The 23,431-nt window shown below is 32.2% G+C and overlaps 2 protein-coding genes across 2 annotated transcripts; one reads left to right on the forward strand and one right to left on the reverse strand.

The window, feature by feature from the left end:
- Positions 1–3,154: 3,154 nt before the first annotated feature.
- Positions 3,155–23,380, reverse strand: LOC143085250 (cytochrome c oxidase assembly factor 5-like). The gene is made up of 4 exons (XM_076261493.1): positions 23,246–23,380; positions 6,249–6,363; positions 4,400–4,507; positions 3,155–3,330 (listed from the first exon to the last, which is right to left on the reverse strand). The coding sequence occupies exons 2-4, from the start codon at positions 6,339–6,341 to the stop codon at positions 3,292–3,294; spliced, it is 240 nt and encodes a 79-aa protein (XP_076117608.1). The 5' UTR covers positions 6,342–6,363; positions 23,246–23,380; the 3' UTR covers positions 3,155–3,291.
- On the forward strand, positions 6,973–12,449 carry LOC143042981 (uncharacterized). The gene is made up of 2 exons (XM_076215481.1): positions 6,973–6,998; positions 10,841–12,449. The coding sequence occupies exons 1-2, from the start codon at positions 6,973–6,975 to the stop codon at positions 12,342–12,344; spliced, it is 1,530 nt and encodes a 509-aa protein (XP_076071596.1). The 3' UTR covers positions 12,345–12,449.
- Positions 23,381–23,431: the final 51 nt, after the last annotated feature.

Below are 23,431 nucleotides of genomic sequence, written 5' to 3' on the forward strand. Positions count from 1 at the left end.
AATCCCATACATGCAATTTGTGTTGAAATCAAAAAAATTTGAATTTTGGATTCTGATTTGACCCAATTTGAAAACAAGGCCCATAAACAAATATTTTAAATATAGGTTTAGATTTATCATTTGAAAGAACCTAATATATATTCAATTTATGTTGAAATGAGTTTTAGCCATATATAGATGACAATGGACACAATGAACACCAAGTGATGGCATGAGCCAGGTAAGATTAAAAAGGTAAGGGGGAGATGATTATAGCAAAGACAAATTAAACATAAATTACTATAAATATAAAGAGATGCAAGATATCACTCCATGAGAACAAACTCAATGACACATGATATGGAGACCCAATTTTAAAGTGTGTGTTTTGATCCAAGCTAGGATAGAACTCCTGACTTGCTGCAATTGAGAAAAAAAAAACAATTCTTATAAGGCCACCATAACGATGCTTCTTGGAAGATTGTGGAAGCTCACAGAAACGTTTTTGTAAAGCATAGGTCATTTATTCAAACATTGACTGAAAGACTTCCAGATATTGATCAAAACTTTTCGTTTGATCTGAACATTTCTATAAACAGTAACCAGATGCTCCGCAGGGCGTAGCCTTATACGACCTCAGAGGTTGAACTCTGAACGGTTGGGGCAAGTATGGACACAACATTCAAGCTGGATTCAGCTCTAAATTTGGATTATGATTAAATAGTTGACACAGCATAGGTTTCTGACACAGAATGAATGTGTTCTAATGAACTTAAAATTTTTGTTTTCTCTTAGAGCAATTCACTTTGCTGTTGAATATTAATCCTCTCAAAAAAATGTTTGAAGAAATTTTCTTTTTTATTTATGAAATTTCAAATGAGAAAAATTGAACCCAATTTTTTTAATCACATCCCCCTTTCCCTTATTCCAAAACTAATCTCAATTAAAATTTCTAATGGAGTTTGCAACAATAACTACTCATTTAAATACATCATAAAATATTAAGATGTAAAAAAACTGCTTGTTATCACTGAATGGTAAAGATTATTTTAATTTATCAGTTGGTAGTAAAAAGTGAATATACATTGTATATTGTATATAACAAAGATTTAAGTTGATTCTGGACAAAGAAAGATAACTCCAATTAAAAAAAAATCTTACTATTGCACAATATTTTGCAATTAGATATTTCTTGCTTACTATTCTGGACAAAGAAAGATAACTCTAATTAAAAAAAATTTTGCTATTTCACAATATTGTGCAATTAGATATTTCTTGCCATTGCGCAATACTGTGCAATTGAAAAGACTTGCTAACCAAGAAAATGCTTATTTGGGCCCTTTTTGGCCCCTAATTCCTAAAATATTGGGACCAAAACTCCCAAAATCAATACCAACCTTCCTTTTGTGGTCATAAACCTTGTGTTAAAATTTCATAGATTTCCATTCACTTTTACTAAAGTCAGAGTGCAAAAACTAAAAAGTATTCGGACGACGACGACGACGACAACAACGCAGACGACGACGACGCCGACGACGACGCCGACGACGACGCCGACGAGGACGCCAACGACACGCCAACGTGATAGCAATATACGACGAAAAATATTTTTCAAATTTTGCGGTCGTATAAAAATCTAAGTACATTTTTAAATTCAGCATATCAAAGAACCCCAAGGATTCAATTTTTGTTAAAATCAAACTAAGTTTAATTTTGGACCCTTTGGACCTTAATGTAGACCAATTTGAAAACGGGACCAAAAATTAAGAATCTACATACATAGTTAGATTCGGCATATCAAAGAACCCCAATTATTCAATTTTTGATGAAATCACACAAAGTTCAATTTTGGACCCTTTGGGCCCCTTATTCCTAAACTGTTAGGACCAAAACTCCCAAAATCATACCCAACCTTCCTTTTATGGTCATAAACCTTGGGTTTAAATTTCATAAATTTCTATTTACTTATACTAAAGTTATGGTGCAAAAACCAAAAATAATGCTTATTTGGGCCCCTTTTTGGTCCCTAATTCATAAACTGTTGTGACCTCAACTCCAAAAATCAATCCCAACCTTCCTTTTGTGGTCATAAACCTTGTGCTAAAATTTCATTGATTTCTATTAACTTATACTAAAGTTATTGTGCGAAAACCAAGAATAATGCTTATTTGGGCCCTTTTTTGGCCCTTAATTCCTAAACTGTTGGAACCAAAACCCCCAAAATCAATCCCAACCTTCCTTTTGTGGTCATAAACCTTGTGTCAAAATTTCATAGATTTCTATTCACTTAAACTAAAGTTATAGTGCGAAAACCAAGAAAATGCTTATTTGGGTCCTTTTTGGCCCCTAATTCCTAAAATGTTGGGACCATAACTCCCAAAATCAATCCCAACCTTCCTTTTGTGGTCATAAACCTTGTGTCAAAATTTCATAGATTTCTATTCACTTAAACTAAAGTTATAGTGCGAAAACCAAGAAAATGCTTATTTGGGTCCTTTTTGGCCCCTAATTCCTAAAATTTTGGGAATATAACTCCCAAAATCAATCCCAACCTTCCTTTTGTGGTCATAAACCTTGTGTTAAAATTTCATTGATTTCTATTTACTTTTACTAAAGTTAGAGTGCGAAAACTAAAAGTATTCGGACGACGACGACGACGACGACGACGACGCCAACGTGATAGCAATATACGACCAAAAAATTTTAATTTTTGCGGTCGTATAAAAATAAATGACAATTTCTCAATATTCTCTATCATATATATAGAGAATATCATATGGCTTTTTCAATATCGCATCCGTATCAACCAGAGACACCAATATAATCCCAAGAGCTCTGCTCGAGGGATTATATTAGTTGAGGGTTGATACAGTGTGTGATATTGATAAAGCCATATTATATACACTTTATTATATACATATACCTCAAGTAGATGTTTTTTATGTAACATGATGTCATACAGATTATAGGTTTGACATGACGTCATACAGATTAGGGATTTGAAAGCCTTTGCAACAGTGACTGCAATTGATGACGTGACGTCATACAGATTAAAGGTGTGATAAAGCTTTTGCAACCGTGCTGATATAGATATCATCACGGGTGGCTGATACAGCACGCTTGCCAATGATTGTATTACACATACAATTTATCTGTATTTACTACTAAGTATATAATAAACTTTTTTATTTATACATATGTATGTGTTCAATAATACAAAATCACAGAAAACACAACTATAATATCCTTATCCACTGCCATACACAGTCACACATTGTTAAACATTGTTAAAGTAAATATTCCATGATTGTGCTAATCTTTAATACCTCTGAATCTTGCCCTCATGTCAATCTGGAAAAAACATAGATCTATTTTTCACAAACATTTAAAACATATGTACTTTAAAACTGACTGAACAAGAAAGGTTCAATGATAAGTTAATGAAATTGGGTTTTTTATCAGACATAAGAAATTAATAAACATGCGATAAATATATATAACATGAAAATCATTATTCAAAAACAATTCAATTAATTTGTATATAAGCATTAGAAAACCAGAAGTACAAAGCTCATTCTTTTTTTATATATACAAGCTATCTCGGACAGATGTAAGTCCAACAAATTATTAAAAACAGCTACATGTATTTGTTTTTAGTACATTTCTGGTGTTTTAAAAATCATTTCACAATTTTTAAAAATTAAATTTAATCTAATACTATTTAAAATCATGCATTTTTCCTATGATTTGCCCTCATCATTATGTACTCAAAATTGTAATGAATGTACTGTAAATTCAGAAAATCTGAAATTATTGCCAGGTTTTTATTATTGCAAAAAAGGCAAGAGTTGTAAAAACAATAATTTAAACTTGCACTTTGGAAATATTCAATATCATAATGAATTATAGAGGATTTTTCTCAAAATCGTAAAAATTAAAATAGCATTTAAGTCTAAAATGACAAAATCGCAATAATAAATGCATGCAGTAGTTTCTGAATTTACTGTTCTGTTTTTTTTAAAACTATTATACATATAGTACACACTGTTCATACAAATGTATATGTTTCTTTGCATCATTGACCGGTTCAAGGAGCCCTAACTCCCAGTTTGGTGGAAGTTTTAATACAGGTATTATTAATATCATTATTACTATTTTAATAATTCCAACTATGCTTTAAACCAATATAAACTATCTATTTTGCACAATACATGACATATACTTTTCTTCATTTCACTACTCTACATTACAGCATCTGTAATTGGGTAATTTTACTTCAATGCCACAGGAAGGAACAAGTATGACATAAAAAAGTGCAAAATTAAATTCCTACAAATGAAGCATGATATAGTATTTGTATGATTTATTGAGTAGAATTTTCCATCTGTTTCCCAACAATGAATTAATCTAAGTTACTTACTATTGATCTTTTACATTGAAAAAATCTGTATCTGAGTTCATGACATTCCATTGGTACTGTAGGATTGTGTGTTCCTAATTTTAAACATTCCCTGGGTGTCCTTTTATCCTACAAAATTACAAACAAAAAACCTGACACATGCTTTTATCTTAGGTATTTTTAACTAGATTGATTGATAAAGCTTAATGTAGTATCAGAGCAAAGAGGATATGATACATCAAAAATTTAAAAAGTTCAATGGTGGACAAAACTATTTGTAAACATAGATCATGAACATAAACGAGTGAAAAATAACATTCCTTATCGTTTGATATATAGACAATAATAGTGCATTGACTTGACATATCAACGATATAAGGATGAGGCTTAGAAACGGGGAAATGCGAGGCTGTGCCGAGCATTTTCCCCGTGTCGGGCCGAATCCTTATATCGTTGATATGTCAAGTCAATGCACTATTATTGTCTTTATACTGCAATCTAAAAAAACATTTTCAATTGTTGTTTATTGTGTTAATGTTATTTATTTGATTTAAATATTGGGAAAAATCCCCCTTTAAAAAGGCCTCATATCACACAGACGGAGAAATATAAAACACGATGAAATGTACATCATTACCGCAATCAATGATGAACGAATTCGTTGCAGACTAAAATATCATCAATAAACATAAAACATAATGATTTATAGGTTGCACACAAAAAAATATTAATAAGTGAAATATAAAAATAGCAAAACTTTGAGTCGTTAAACGCAGCGTTGTTTACATTGGAAACAAGAACAGGTTGAAGAGGTCGTATGAATAATTAAATATAATTTCGACAATTTCTATTTAAATATTCATGAGGAAAAGTGATATCAGGTCAGTGACCGTATATGGCATAGAAATATACAGTCAACGCATTTTGACTGCTCAAATAGAACGAGTGCAGTATAAAAATACATATCTTCAATGAATACTGATAAAAATACTTTTGTTAACAACATAAATTAATAATATGAAACTGTTTTGTAGTTGGATATATATATATATATATATAAGAAAAAATTCATTGATAATATAAATGCACAAGTACCTATAAATTGTGTTAAAGCATGTGGAAGAATATCTCAAGAACGTTTTGCGACAATACCGACAAGGACCAGTAACTCTATAATTGTTTTTTGCGGGAATATATGAATGCCTACTCGCATCTAATCTTTTAGAAAAATCTAATTTTTACAGAAAAGTGTCTCCACCATGCACTTGCATTGCACTATTATTAGAATAGTAGAATGGAATGATATACAAATGGATGGAAATCATATATACATGTGATTGTAATTTTAATATAATATATAACAACAAATCAGTCTATACAGTATAATAGTTATTACGGTGAAGTTGAATTTCCTGTGATTTATTCATCATCCACGCACCAACTAGTCTCAGAAAAAAGTACATCTCTGTACATTAACCTCAGTTTCGGGTAAAGAAATATGTGATTTTTTTTCTGAGACAAGTACATTTGACCATCCACAAGAACTTGTGGTCATCTGATGTTCAGTACTTCAGTGCTTTGATTTCCAAATTGTTTTGTTAAAAAAATAGGCCTTTTGTTTTCTCTATAACCTTTAAAGTTGTTTCATATTTTTCATGTCAGGTCCTTTTATTGCCGACTACATTGTTTGGGTTTGTCTTATTGTTGCAGGTCATACTGTTGCCTATAATTGCTTACATTCACTTCATTTCAACTGTGTTGGATAGTTTTCGCATTTGCAATCATACCACATCACCTTCAATATTTTTATATCTACTAGTTCATTTGGAAATGCATAAAAAAAAAATTAAAATCTACAATATTTGTTTACCTTTTGTACACAGTCACTGTATATAAGACAATCTCTTAGTTCATGTCGTAATCTGTCACATGATTTCTTATATTTACCATCATCATCAGCCATTGAAGAATTATCTTCCAATCACCTAATAGAACAAATAAAAGGAAAAGGTTATATTTCACATAAACGTATACTTTACACCAATTTGTTGCTATATTAAATTGCAATTGAAGAGCATTCTCAAATTTGTTTGTTTAATGTGAATTCAAATTTATACATCATTTTGATTTTATGTGTGACATATAAAATCTTTACTTCTTCATCTGATGAGTTCACTATTCAATCTTAATGTTTTTAAACTAATTGATTAAAGAATGTATTCTTCTGAGGTTTCGTTCAAGAATTATTTCAAAAACATGTGATACATCTGGAAAATAGCGATGAATTTAAAAAATGTTATAACCATGATAACCAAACTGAACTCTGTGAAAAAATTGTGTACTTTCAATTGGTAGTTTATGGGTAAAAAAAAATTAAAATTTTTATCACTAATCAATTCAGTTTTTTTAGTCAAAATTTTGAGAAAATGGGTGAGGGGCACAAGAAATTATTTTACCAGAAACATTGTTACATGTAGGCCTATATCCCAATCCCCTATAACTTTCCTTATACTTTATATTTGTATTTTTTCAATCATTTATAACCAAGAAGTTAAAATAATATGCATTTTGTTCTTAAAACAGAGAAAATTGACATGAAAAAGAGAGCTGTGGTATCATGGTTAGTGCATCAGACTTCTAACACAAAGGTTCTGGTTCGATTCCCGTTTCTGGATGAAAATTTCAGAGACTGAATTTTCGGCTCTCCTTTGACACCATTTGCTAGTATGGTCTTGAGAAAATGATGATAGTCCATCAGAAGGGGACGATAAATGGCTGACTAATGTAAAGAGAGAGCTATATTTCAATGTATCTCTTGCACGTTAAAGACACCCAAGGCAGCACTCGCACCCTCAAAGTGAAAAGGGATTAATATATAAGATGCAAAACTTGTTTCCCAATCCACTATAAATAAATATGTTTAAACTTAACTAAGACATGAAAAAGCATCAAAATATTAACACCTACCTAAAGTGTTTTTTTAACTAGATGTGTCAAAGCGACACAAATGGCCCCGTCTCAAAAAGTTGAAAAATTTCAATGACACATGTGGACACAAACATGATGGTGCATTGTACTCTCACATATCAAAATTCAGCTCAAAATCTGGAGGTGTATAGGAAAATGTCCATATAACTGATTTTCAAAAATTTTCAAAGTTGTAAACTCTTAATTTTGGCAAAAATTAGCAGAGTGGAACAAAACTTGAACTTGATCTGTAACTCATCATGGTTAGCTCATCACATACCAAAAGTCACCCCAATATCTGACACCATTTAGAAAAAAAGGTCTGTATAACTGTGATTTTTAAAAATTTATCTAATTCCAAAGCCCGAAATTTCAGCAAAAATTAGCCGAGCGGAACAAAACTAAAACTTGATCTGTAACTCATCATGAGTAACGCACATACAAAATAACAGCCCAATATCTGAAAGCATTTAGAAAAACAGTCTGTATAATTGTGATTTTCAACAATTTATTAAAGTCCAAAGCCCGTAATTTCGGCAAAAATTATCGGGGCGGAACAAAACTTAAACTTGATCTGTAAACCATAATGGTTAACTCACATACCAAAAAAATCAGCCCAATATTTGAAGATGTTTAGAAAAAAACTCTGTATAATGGTTTGTTGCAGAATGACAGAATGACAGAATTTCCGATGGATGGAATTATGGAATGACGGACAAGGATAAAACTATATGGCACTGACAACTTTGTTGCAGGGCCATAAAAAGTTAAATTTATTCAGATTGATCCATTTCATCTATATTAAAAGTATGAAAAAAAGTTTAATTGTGGAACTGTGGTCTTTTGCACGATAAAAGCCCAAAAATGGTTAAAAATTGATGAAAATGTGAAAATCATCAAAATTGAGTACATTTTTGTACTTACAAAGGGCCGTAGCAAGAAAGGAAGTGCACCACGATATGATTTTTTCTTCACCAATTATTTTTTAACAGTCTTATAAACCCAAACATCAGGTTAAGAAAAAATTTTAGTTCTAGAAATTGTTGGCTCCTCAGACATTGTCAGAGGCATTGTGGAAATTGCTGTTCATCGGTATGGTATGTAAAGTAGTTTTGTTCTGCGTTTTTTTTCCATATTACAGTAATCTACCTTGGTCCTAGCTTGTTTGTTAATAGCTTTCTTTCTAGAATGGATTGGCAATCTTCGACTTGGAAAAGGGTTTGTAATGTTATCCATATTGTAATGTACAAAGAGAGATCATATGGATGAAAGGGTTCGCTTAAACAAATTTGGACATCTAGACGAGTGTCGCCTTAACAAATTAACAAATTAAGACATATAGAGGAGTGCCTAGAGATTGTTGCTACATTGTAATTAGTACGCCCAAAAAAAGAAAACAGCCTGCAAAGAACCATATATTATTTGCATATCAGTTGATCTGAAAGTAATGCTGCTTTTTAATTAATACTTTGTGCAAGTTGTCCATTTTCTACATTTGAAAATACCTGTACCAAGTCAGGAATATGACAGTTGTTGTCCATCCAATTGATGTTTTATCATTTGATTTTGCCATTTGATTACGGAAATCCATTTTGAATTTTGCTCATAGTCGATAGAGTTCAGTATTTTTACTTAACCTGAACATATGAATTTATACTGGTTTCAATTTTCGCCGTTTACTACAAACTTAAAATTATTCAAAGTCTTTGCTGTCACAGTTAAATCTGACAGGTTTTTCAACAGATCCACTACTCTAACTGAAAAAGTATTAAGTTTTCAATTCAAAATATTTTATTGTTCAAATATCAAATGTACATTTAAACAAAGGGATTGGACAAAAGGCAGTGCCTATACAAATCCTTTCCCATACAAGTATTAAGTCTATGTGTCGTTTTACACTGTTTTTAAAAAGTTTAAAGGAGTGACCTCTAGTATTTATCAGATGGTGTTTACCAAATAGGCTCATCCAGTTGATATCATCTTGACATCTATTTTATATATACATTGTTTAATAAATATACATTATATACATTTACAAATGTAGTGTGTCTTTCTTTTCTCTTCATTGTAATCATTGATTTAATTGTATTCAATAGAGGGATGAAATTATCTCTCAGGGATATTTTTTAGACTTGATTTAAAGAAGAAGAATGGCAAAATTGAATGTCTAGTTATATTGGCTTTAATCTATAGCTTTCGGGTCGATCCGTCCCACGTCGATCCGGCCCATATGTAAAGTCGATCCGGCACCAATAAAAAATATATTTCTATGAAATATATATATATGAATTGTAATTCATACAATTCATAAATGTTCATTATTTTTATTATAATGTTAAAGGTGTACGGTAAAAAAAATAATATTAAAGGCCTTTGAAAATATTTTCTTTAGATGAGTTCAAAACAACTAGGTTGATTATGTTTTTATTACAAGTTTTCAAGATCATTGGGTATAATTATATTACAGGGGCGGATGCAGGAATTTTCGAAAGGGGGGGGTGCTAACCCATGCTAACCCAGGGCAAAGGGGGGGTGCAAAACATATGTCCCGATACAAATGCATTGATCGGCAAAAATAAAGGGGGGGTGCGCACCCCCGGAACCCCCCCCCCCCCCCCCTGGATCCGCCACTGTATTAAAACGTATATAAAAAAATTCAGACATCAACATTAATTAATCAGCAACAGAGACATAAAATACAATATAATCTCTGTCAGCAGTAATTCAAAGCATTTTCTTTCAATTGACTGTGATCCTTACAAGTTTTACAAGGTCCATTGTGTGAACTTAATAAAATAAAAATCGCCATGAAATTCAAAGTAAAAGTTATCATGGAAAATAACTTCATAATTTAAAAATGTAGAAACTGCGATACAAACAGACACAATAACACTCATTTTCGTATCGATTTAAAATAGTTCTTTAACTGGCCACTCCAATACTTCACTGACCTGTTGTCATCCATCATTGGACACTTTTTTTTCAAATTCCATTCTGTTAAAATTTGTGACAAATTCCTCAAAAATCAATATAGTTAATTCATATTTTATTATGGGGCCGGATTGACTTGGGGACGGATCGACGTGGGCCGGATCGACTTGGGCCGGATCGACTTTGGGCCGGATTGACTTGGGGCCGGATCGGTATGTGGCCGGAACGACCGGATAGCAATCTATATGTATCAATTTATTAATTGTGTTAGTCAGTTACTGGCAGTAATACTGCACTTTAGTCAAGTGCTATAAATTGGGATGCCAACTTTTCTGCTAAAATGACAGAACTTTCAATCTATTGTGTACCTATCTGAACACATTTGACCCCCCCCCCTCCAAAAAAAAAAGAAGTAAGTTAAATTAATACAATGAAAAAAAAATTGATAAAAATTATTTTAAAATTCTAACTGTCTGACAACATATCCAATTATATTACATTGATTGTTTAGAAATAAAATAATAAAATGACCTTTTTTATCATGTTTATTTTTATATTTTTCAGCACTGGAAAGAAATATTGTTGTGTCCCAGGATGCAGTCATACATCTGACAAGATAGGACCAGATGGAACAAAATTTATACTTCACCGTATTCCCATGTCAGAAAAAAAAGCCCATATTAAAAAACTATGGATTCAGAGACTTAAAAATGTGAGGGCAAACTTAATTGTTAATGACAGTACAAGAGTTTGTAGTGCTCATTTTGATGGACCATTTACACATGAATCAATTCCAACTATCTTTCCTTCTAAGCCAATGAAGAAGGTGACTACACGTCGTCCACTTTTTAGAAAAGAAGTCCATTCAGAAAATACAAATACTGACACAGCGGAGTTAGACGAAAATGAAAATATAAAAATACCAAACATTAGTACATGTATCATGAAGGATCTTAATATTGCCTCTGACATTGACAAAGTAAATACGTGTTCATTCAGGACAAGCTGTACACAAACTGAAATTACTACATTTACAACCAATGCAAGTACATGTACAACAACAGACAATATTGAGACAGATATCAAGATCCATTCTGTGAGTGTAGGCATTCAGACAGACTTGCCACAAATAACAATTGAAAATGTGAAACATGATAATGCCAAAGTGAGATTTTACACTGGATTTGTTAATTTTAGTGTTTTTTGGATGTTCTTTTCAGTACTACTTAAACATGGAGCAGATAAGCTGAATTATTGGGAAGGAGAATCCCGATCCATGGGTGAAAAATCCTACCAACAAGAAGGAAATTTAAAACCAGGAAGAAAACGCTTTTTAAGACCAATTGATGAATTCTTTATGGTTATGATGCGATTGCGACTAGGACTTCTGCAGGAACATTTAGCTGATATTTTTAGAGTGTCTGAATCCACTGTTTCTCGTATAATGAACACTTGGATTAACTTTCTATTTGATAATTGCAAATCATTAGTAACCTGGCCAACACGAGAACAAATAGTTTGTAACTTGCCAAAACTTTTCACTGGGCATCCAGATACAAGAATTGTGGTAGATTGCACTGAATTTTACATTGAAAAACCTTCATCATTAAAGGCTCAATGGATGACTTGGTCTGAATACAAGCACTCTAACACCTTCAAGGTACTGATTGGTGTAACACCAAGTGGCATGGTAACTTTCATTTCTAGACTGTGGGGAGGAAATGTGTCAGATCGTCACATTGTGCAACATGATGAATTTTTGCCAAAACTTAGCAAAGGGGATGTAATTATGGCTGATAAGGGCTTCACCGTAGAAGACCTGCTTCCAGCCGATGTGGGACTAAATATGCCACCAAGAGTCTCAACGAAGAAACAGATGTCACACCTGGAATTTTTTAAGACCAATAGCATTGCTTCTGCAAGAATAGTTGTGGAAATGAAAATGGAGCAAATAAAAAACTATAATATACTTAACTCTCGTTTACCAATATCTGAGGCTCATTTATCAGAGCAAATGATTTTCATTTGTGCCGCATTTACAAATTTGTTGCCTCCACTTCTTAAATAAAACATGAAAAAAATTACCTAAATCATGTTCATGTATTTTGCTTGCTAATCATGCCAATTTAACTTCCAAAATTTAAAACTTATTAATTAAGACCAAATAATGGAAATTCCAAGATATTCATATCTTTTGTTTTTAATGGTTGTACATAAAACAGTGTCAGGGATGCAACATAATCAGTTGAAATTGTTGTATACTTTTTTGTATGCTTAAAAGCAGAATCGATAGAAAAATATGACTAAAATTATACATATAGTTATTTTCAGTATGTCTGTCATGTCTGTCATTAAAAATAAAAAAATTTAAATCATGGGAACTCTTTTAAAAAAAATTAAAACACAAATTTATTTTAACAAAATTAATATATACTTGGTGTATTTTTGTCAAAAGAATCAACACTTATATGAAAAAAATAACCTTTACTTTAATTATCAAATGATTATATTATTTAAAAACTTTAACCTACATTTTATAATTCATATAATTTCTTTCAACTGTTCTGTCTGTTGTAAATGGAAAGTGTCTACTGTCAGGATCCCCCCGGAGTGCAACAAAATCTGGTTAAACACGGTGTTGATATACTATTTTTTTAAATTTATTATTATTGATATTTGAATAATTTTTTTTTGGTGTACGCCTTCTAAAAGGGTTACTCTTACATGGAAAGTAATTTATCTTCATTTCCTTATCATTTGTTATATCATTATAAAATCTTTTTTGAACCTGAGCCTCCAAAAAAAATGTAAAACAAACTGTATTTATGACAGAAACTAATAACTATATTTCCTGCAATTATTTGCAGAGCAAAAAAAACTGTCAATCTCGGTTTTGAATTCTTTTCAAAAGGTAGTAAGCAATGTGTTCATGTTATGTTTTTTTTGGTTATATCCTGTTAATAAAAATGATGAAACTTTTTTAATCATTTCTTGATTTTATTGGCCTCTTGGATTTTACAAACTTTAATTAACATAGAACCTAAAATTACCAAAGAAAAAGTATTTCAACTCGATTGACAAAAACATTCAGTTCCTGCCTCATTTATTTTGAATTCACTTTCATCCGCCATGTCCATCCTCAACATGCTCAACAGATGTGTATTTTGGAGAGAAATTTTAGGTGTAAACAGTTTGTCTGTCCATCTGTCAGTCCGACTTATCAGTTTCTCACTCTTTTTTATTTATTTGTTCATGAAGATATTGATTTGATATTTGGTAATGTATATAATTTTATAATGACTCGATTCCTTTCAATTTCGAATTTTGTCTTAAGTCTGATGATTTTGTCCAGAGTTATGGTTCTTGGATTTATGTTTTGGCATGACTTCTTTTATTTTTGTTTGTTTTCTTTATTTTGTACATAAATCAGGTCATTAGTTTTCTGGTTTCAATTGTTTTACATTTGTCAGTTAGCATGGTTATGGCCTTTTATATCCTACTATGCAATATGGGTTTCACTCACTATTGAAGATCATACAGGTCTTTGTAAATTTCTGTGACATTTAAATTTAGTCTCATGTGGAAAATTGTCTCATTGGCAATCATGTACCACATCTTTTTATTAATATTTATTTCATTTATACTAACCATGAAAACTTAACTTTGACTATTGAACCCTGCAACTGAGATGAACCGACCAGGCAGTCATGTATCATACAATCATTTCATTCAACAAATATAATAAGATAAGAAGAGGGGCTAAATAGTATGTACATGTACATTGTACCTGAACAAAGGGACAAGAGGTCAGTATCATGAGTCTATAGCTAGACTCAATGTTCTGATAGGCATACATAATCTGATGTACAGTAGTTGTCGTTTGTTTATGTAATTTATACATGTTTCTCGGTTTTTTATATACATGTAGATTAGACCGTTGGTTTTCCCGTTTGAATGGTTCTACACGTCTAGTAATTTTGGGGCCCTTTAAAGCTTTTTGTTCAGTGTGAGCCAAGGCTCCGTGTTGAAGGCTGTACATTGACCTATAATGGTTTACTTTTATAAATTGTTATTTGGATGGAGAGTTGTCTCATTGGCACTCATACCACATCTTCCGACATCTATGATAAACATGATAAAACACCAAGAAGGTTTAAATAATTTAATTAACAATAACACCTTTGATGAATGATGATAACCATGATAACAAATCAATTAATAAACAATGTCATACAGCAATAATAAGATTCTCATTTAAGTACAAAAATATGGGGGGAAAAAATATTTCTTACAATTTACAATAATTTGATTTTGGATGTAACGCATCTTCTGATTGGCTGACGTCGTTTTGTTTATCAGCCCATAGACATAATATAGTCATGTGACCGTGACATTTTTACATGATTTACTCCGGTTTAAAATGAAATTTAGAATTAAATTATAAGAAATAACTGTAATATTTTTTCTGTCTATTCGAAATAACATAAAATATGTGGTGTACACTTTAAAATAACCCGCTACATTTGTACGTGGTTATTCAGTCTGCACCAAATTTTTATGTTATTTCTTCATAGACAGAAAAAATATTACAGTTATTCCTTAAATGTCAAAATAATAAATGTTAAAACTCCTAAATCATAAAAACTTAATTTCAAAAAACTTAATTTAAAAAATCATAATGTAAAAGTCTCAAAAATCAAAATAATCCTCAATAAAAAATTTCCAAAGTAAATAAAAAATATGAATAAGAGCTCGAGATGAACTTTAATTTGCCTCAATGCTGCACAATCAACTGGTACATACCAATGGAAAGTCTTATATATAGGTCCAGTATAAAAGAAATGTGTAGTGAGAGGTTATTATTATATATATATAGTTTCTGAAACTCTGAAGCCTTTCCAAAATTTGAAAATGCTACTTATATTAAAATAAGAAATTAATCATTTCGACGACATGAAAATAAAAGTGCTTTGATCAAATAAAGCAAAATTGAAACTACATTAAACAATGGCTCTTCCCATAATGTTTTTGGTAAAACTTATACATCTGTCATAGCCCCATGCTAATAATATATATAATAACAATTCATGTTTACAAACAAATTATTTGAGTAAACGGACATGTCGAGTACTTGCAATATCATACATGTACATGCCATAGGCATGATAGGTAAAGATAATATTTGCCACTTACATGTAATATAAAACACCAACTCATCCATCAATGACATCTTTTCTACCTTAATAAAAGAATTACTCCATAATGCTTTATGCTATAAACTATTGCCATTAACATGATCAAAGTTTTTGGATGTTTTTATGTTTGTTTCATTTACATGTATACAAGTGCCAAAAAATGAGAGATAATAGTCATAGAAAAATTTGTTTGTGGTATGATTTAACCATGATAACTACCGTATAGTATTAAAAAGACTAAAGGACAAATGTGTGAATAATTACTAGGAATTAAAAATTATTTATAAGCTTCTCAATGATCAAAATTAATATTTGTCAAACTGCTATATATTCAATGATTTTTTTCTGATAAAGTGTGTGGTTAAAGTTTTTTGGAAATTTTTATATTTTTGTCAAAGTCATGAAAGTGTCAAAGTTAATATTTTGTAAAAATTTTATGAAATTAAATGAGCCAAATAAATTTTAGTCAAGGTGTTCAGTACCACCTTTTAAAAAAGTAAGGGAACATTTATTGCTGTTTATATTTATATCAGCTATTTTGGATATACATGTATATTAAAGTAGGTTTCTGATAGTCAAAATGGTAGTTAACAAGTTAAATTCTAATACAGTGGTTTCCCCCGTTCTACTCTCCTTGTAAATATTTCTGGTATAACACAACCAATATAAAATTCTTTGAGCTTTTGCAACATAGAATTCCATGTAGATTCATCAAAGTTAATTCTCTCTACACTGATACCTTTTTTAGTCCAAATTACAAAATCTACCCAGTTCAGTTCATACACTCCTAACTGACCCTGAACCTGATACATATAATTACTTGTGTCTTTTAATTCAAGTTGTCCATCTACTTCATTGCAACAGAAGTTGGTATCTTTGGCACACTCAACTGGAGTTTTATTCCTCCATGGTTCCTTTTTACTGTCTGAGCCATACGGACATTTTACTTCAACTAAGCCAACACCACATTTGTTGCAAGTGACCAGTGAATCGATGCTAGCCCCTAAAAAGGGATATTTGGGGTTGACTAATAGTCCACGAGACTCGACTGTAGTATTTCCACATTCCTTTGTATGTTTCTGAATGTACTGACTTACAGCAACCGATTCATATTTGCGTCCATACTTTATGCTCTTGACCCTATCTGGAACAGTCACATAGCCACAAATTTTTTTCAACAAATTGTCTGGCACAAGCTTTTTTCTTTTATAAACTTCTCCCATAACAGATGCTGTTATTAAGTTTTTTCGAGCCTTTATCCAATTTGTATTTACACTTTGACCTCTTGTTCCCTCTTCAAGGGTTTGACTAATTGCATCTGTAACTTTTAGGTTGTCAAAAAAGTGTGTGAAGTCTTTAACACAGGTATCATGTGTAAGACTTACAAAGTCACAAAACATATAGTCCGGGTAGAACAATTCCAAAAAAGGATCAATATTTGCATTTTCAAACCTAAGTGTCTGATATAAAACACACTGTGGATATGCATTCTCCAACCCTTTTAAAATGTCATCTAGAAAAGTCTCATTCTGAATCTCCTTAATAGGTCCAGCTTGGTATATTCCAGGATATGGTCGGACTTTTTTTGTTTGTGTTTCTTTTTCTGTCTTAGTAAAAGTTATATCGCAGACTCTTGCAGGACTTGGCTTTCGCTGCAGAGGTCTAGGACGATCCCAAGTACACTCACTTGATGTGCATGAATCTTTGGTTTTAACTAAAGTATACAGTAAAGCACCTACATGCGCACAGAGACCAGCCCCACCTGCCTTACAGTTGCATCTAGCATTGAAGATATTTCCAAATTTTCTACCTAGGCATACATTTAAACTATAAAATTTGGCAGTCATGCCAGATGTCCCAATACTAACAGACTGTTTCATAGAGGGTAAACACTTGGACTTGATATAGCAAAAGTCTGATAAATCACTATATAGTATATCTCTGATAAACCCTTCATTGCATAGTCGTTTTGCCTTTTTCATTTGTCGGTCAAAGTGCAATCTTGCTCCTGTTGTAGGGTTTTTTTGGTAGAGAAAATAACCGTCTACATCTTTTGAGGCCAAACCATTTGGAATGTCACTAAAGTCTAGTGTCTTCCAATTTGAAATCTCATGTACAGGAATTAAATCCTCACCTAAGCTCTCATCTGAGCTATCTGGATCTGAATCCATGTAACCAGACATTGCTCGATAAACCCGGTTTACCAATATTTCCTTTAATCCTGACTTTTTCAATTTGTGTTTTTCTAACCACTCTTGAAGTTTTGTCACTTTCCATAATTTTAACTCTGGAAGACTTGAATGTAAATCGGGTGGTTCCTCTGTTTCTGATTCTTGTAGATCTTCTGATAACATTTTCAAATCTGAAAGAATAAATATACATAAGAAAAAATATAATTTACATCAGGATACTTGTTACAGGTACATATTAACTAGAGGATCTAAAGAGCCTGTGTCGCTCACCTTGGTCTATGTGCACATCAAACAATAGAACACAGATGGATTCATGAAAACACTGTGATCTTGGTGATGGTGAGATGTGTTTGTAAATCTTACTTTATTGAACATTCTTGCTGCTTATAATTATACCCCCGCTTTAAAAAAGGGGGGGTATACTGTTTTACCTCTGTCTGTCAGTCCGTCCGTCCATCAGTCCGTCCGTCAGTCAGTCAGTCCGTCCCATGAAACTTTTGTCACATTGTTCTCAGGAACTACACATCCACCCTTTCTGTAATTTGGTATCAACATTTATATATGTCAGCCACATCGTGTAATGCGTTTTCAGATTCATCACTTGACAACTTCCTGTTTACCGAACACTTGTCTGATTTTACACATGATAGCCAAGTTGAAAATTTTCGTCACATTTTTCTCAGGAACTACAATACAAGGATTTCTGAAATTTGGTTTCAGGATTTATATAAGTCAGCTATACCGTGTGATGCATTTTCAGATTCATCACTCGACAACTTCCTGTTTACCGAACACTTGCATATTTTTACACTATTAATATTGCGGCGGGGGTATCATCAGTGAGCAGTAGCTCGCAGTTTCACTTGTTATCTCCATCTAAAATGAACTTTGCCCAGTAGTTAAAGAGGAAAATATTTTGTAAAAATTTACAAAAATTTACTAAATTTATGAAAATTGTTAAAAATTGACTATAAAGGGCAATAACTCCTTATTTGGTCAACTGACCATTTTGGTCAGGTGACTTATTTGTAGATCTTTCTTTGCTGAAGACTATTGCTGTTTACAGTTTATCTCTATCTATAAGAATATTCAAGATAATAACCAAAAAAGGCAAAATTTCCTTAAAATTATCAATTCAATGTAAGCAACCCAACAACGAGTTTTCCGATTCATCTGAAAATTTCAGGTCAGATAGATCTTTACCTGATAAACATTTTTACCCCATGTCAGATTTTCTCTAAATGCTTTGGTTTCAGAGATATAAGCCAAAATCTACATTTTACCCCTATGTTCTATTTTTAGTCATGGCGGCCATCTTGTTTGGTTTGCTGGGTCATCGGACACATTTTTAAAATTTGATACACCAATGATGATTGGGACCAAGTTTGGTTAAATTTGGCCCAGTAGTTTCAGAGGAGAAGATTTTTGTAAAAGTTAACGACGACGGACGACGACAACGGTGGAAGCCAAGTGATGAGAAAAGCTCACGGCCCTTCGGTCCAGGTGAACTAAAAATCATGTAAATTATGCAAATCATGTAAAACATGTTTAAGAAAACACATTTAAGGGGAGTCAATGCAGTTTCATATTGAATTGCCATGAAATGAAGCATATAGGATTTGTACTTGTTTTTGAGAAAATTAAGGTTAAAAATTTTGACATTCAGTTGTTTTGTTGAAATTTTATAAACTTAGTGTTTCAATTAGCCACATTAATTTTATTTAAAAGCAATACTGAAATTACATATGCATTAGAGACATATTTACATAAAATACATGTAGTATTTCCTACAAGGGGGCTTTGGCATGGTATGGCGCCCTGCCTTGTTTTCTAAACGCCCTGCCCTTTTCAGGAAAAACCAGGTAGCTATATACGACCCCAGTGGTCGAACCCTGAACAGTGTGGGCAAATTTGGTCACAATATTCAAGCTTGATACTGTCTGAATTTGGATTGTGATCAAATTTTTTACATAATATGGGTTTTTGTCACAAAATTAATGTGGTCAAAGATCTAACAAATCTATTGCACAATACTGTGCAATTTAATATTTCTTCTTGAAACTTTTCAAAATTTGAAATTTGAAAAAATTTTGAAAAAAAAGGAATCCCTTTAAAAATGGTAAACAAAAAATCCCCCCCCCCACTTTTTCAAACCCCCATTGGAGCAATAACCCTTAAACTCATTCCCATGCTTTCTTTTGTAGTATTGAACCTTGTAGTACAATTTCAGAGAGATCCATACACTTAAACACAAGTTATCGTCATGATTGTTTGGAAACTAGAAACATGATTCTTTTTGGCCCTTTTAAGGCCCCTAAATCCTACATATTTTGGGCAATTAACCCAAAAACTTAATCCCAGCCTCCCCTTTGTGATATGGTACGTTGTGGTACAATTTCAGAGAGATCCATACAATTACACACAAGTTAAATTATTGTCTGGAAGCTTGAAAAATGCTTGTTTTCCTAAACTTTGGCCCCATAACCCTGAAAATGAATCCAAACCTTCTACTTGTGGTTTTAAACATTGTGATATAATTTCAGAGCAATTGAAATACTTGTACACAAGTTATTATCCTGAAACTAGGAAAATGCTTGTTTTGGGCCCCTTTTGGGCCCCTAATTCCTAAACGGTTGGGACCTTCATCCCCAAAATTAATCCCAACCTTCATTTCGTGGTATTGAACCTTCTGAAAAAATTTCATAAAGATCTATTTACTTAAACTAAAGTTATTATCCGGAAACCAATGTGTTTTCTTACGACGACGACGCAGGCGACTTAGACGACATTATACCATTATACGATCCCAAATTTTTTTTGGGGTTGTATAAAAATTGGTGCCATACAAATTTCATGAATATACAAGTAGTTACTGTAGTTAATTATGGATCACCAGAGGATATTTAATGGTGGAGCTACTCCACCGTAAATTTTTCAGCTCAACCCTTACCTTGAAAATTTTTAACAATTTTTACTTCAAAAGTATAAATTCATGCCTTCATTACAATTTTTTTTACAACGGCTTTAACATGTTTAATTTCATTTTGATTATCTTTTTCCTAATTAACAGATAATGATCTTGTGTGATTGTAATTTCAATATCAGCACCACCCTGTTCTTATCATGCTTATACCTCATTGTTACATTTTAGTGTAGTTTTAATAAAATTAACGGTATCAATTTTCTTGCACCATTTAATGTGTATATTGTAACAGTGGTTTGATTCTGCCAGTGCACTTTATCCGGAGGAATAAAATACCTAGTGATTTTTATCCACCAACAAAAATTCTCTAGGTTTTTTTTTATCCTGGTCCAGTGTAAAACATCCACCAGTCACTATAACATTCTAAAAAAGCTTTTTTGAAGGGGAAATATATATAAAATTGGGCTTATTGATATTTTTTCATGTAATTGAAACGTGCATAGTTGATCTATGTAATAAATGGAGAGTTCTCGTCCAAGGAATGTTCACACTTTTGTTTCTGAACCAGGAATGATTACACTAGTGATTTTGTACCAGAATGATTGCACTATAGCTAGTTATTTTATACCAGGATTGATTACTCTAGTGCTTTATATCCATACATTGATGAAGTGTTTTAGTACTCATTATTCATTAGATTGACTCAGATTATTTAAACTGGTTCCTTGGAAATCAAATTTTATCCTTTTATTTATGTAAACAATAAATCGGTCTAAAATAAACAAAAACAACAATATCAAGATCGACCCTTTCACACTATTTACATCCAATATTCTCATGGGAAAAACAGCTACCCAGAATAAAAACATGGTGGAATGAAAGTACGCTTACATATATACATTGTGTACCTACTGATTAATGAAGGACCTGACTGTTTAGGTTTTTTAACGTGTTTAAACTTTCCATTCTCTATTTTAACTTTAGTTTAGACTTAGAAGTAATATTTTTTTTACCTTTAATTTACTCACAGTACAATACTTTAAATACCACTGAAGTGGGTGCTAGGGACCAAGGCCCAGCTTGTCAGGCAAATCAGCCATTGGATGTCAGAGTAATCTCGCACTAGACGCCTTCTTGACCTTGTTGTAGGGTATGAATAATTCATTCATTGTTGAAAACCCTCCAGGGACTATCAAGATAAAGAACGGGAATAAAAGGCCTGATCATTGATAATTTTTTTCCATGTACATGTATTGTGTGCAATTTTGACCCATGCACATTTACTCTTTTAAAGTCTATCTCTTTTTTTCTATTTACTACATTCATTGTCATTCACTTGGGACATACTCAGGTAAATTCCTACCTAGAACCCTGACAAATGTAAGTTTTTTAAACCATTGTGCAAAACTTATCAATTTGACGTTACTGGTCAGAAAATGAAACTGAAAGACAATTAACGGCAAACCCGGCGCGAAAAAAAATGTGCCAAAAAATGAAGAAATGTACCCTGAAAATAAAGAACGACGCATACAGAACTGTCAATCATATACTTACAATTATGAGAACTTCAACCAAGTAACTCAAACATCTCTACTTGAATGGTACACTGTATTGTGTCATTGCAAATCGTTGTTATCGGTAAAATTCATCAAGGTGTACTGCAAAGACTGCGTTCCTGAACGCCCCGGAAGTTGATTTCGAGATAAAACTAAAGATCGGAACAAACACGGAAATACGTCCGGAAAAAATATTGCGGAACAGAGCCATTGTAATCATTTTGTAATCATTTGTACCAAATTTAACTTGTGATTATTCTGCCTGTAACGGGCGTCTTTAATTGACAATAAAATATATTTGATTTGATTTTGATTTGTATAGGAATTTTCACCGTGGTTCAAGTTGACTTAATATGGGGACGAAGTCCCCAATAACAGTAGAAAATTCAATAAAAAAAAAAATTCGGGAAAATTTCCCGAATTTTTCATTGTACTAATGAACTCAAAATCGTTCAATTTTTTTTATGTCATGTTTTGAAATCCCGGACCTGCGCAGAAATGTACAATATACTTCCTTTTTCCGGTCTCGTTTGTATGAAACTTTGAGTAAAATATATATTTATCAGTCTAGTATAAAATAGGAAGAAACGCGCAATACCAATTTCATTTTTAATAATTCCTTGATATGAAAAAACGTTACCTGATGATAGCGTTTCTTTGTTTACATTGCATATGACGTCATAATTTAAATAACGTCACAACTAAAATCCTTAACAACAGAACCAAAATCGGAAACGTTACGGTATTTCCGTTTCTTTTTTTTTGACAAATAATTAAGTTACAAAAAAATAATTCATACAGACTTCGTCCCCATTTACAGGTAATGCCTGCCTCATATTAATTAATGGTGCGAGTTGTCATGAGTAAATCTGATACGAATTGGTTTGACTTGTCTTTGGGCCAAGTTGATCCGCATCATCATTGTTTTATCGATAAACATTTTCAAAGACAATAGATTTTTATTAGCAAGTGCCTGAGGTCAGATTTGAGTACTCATTGATATAGGAAGAAGTGGTGTGAGTGCTAATGAGGAAAAAATCCAACATGATGTGTTTGGACAAAACATGATAAATTGTAAATTGCTTAATCTTCATAATTCGTACCTTTACATAAATTTGAACTTATAAATTAGCAGAAAAAGATAACTATGCAATGTTCCTGTTATGAAACATGGGCGCTGACATCTTGTTTAGCTGCTTCTACAGCATTCAGTTCAAAACCAAAATAGTTTGAAGAATTAGGAAACCAGTATAATTAGCTTCTCGGTCTCCTCGAAATATTCGTATCTG

This window comes from Mytilus galloprovincialis, chromosome 8, assembly GCF_965363235.1.
Source record: "Mytilus galloprovincialis chromosome 8, xbMytGall1.hap1.1, whole genome shotgun sequence".
Lineage (NCBI taxonomy): Eukaryota > Metazoa > Mollusca > Bivalvia > Mytilida > Mytilidae > Mytilus > Mytilus galloprovincialis.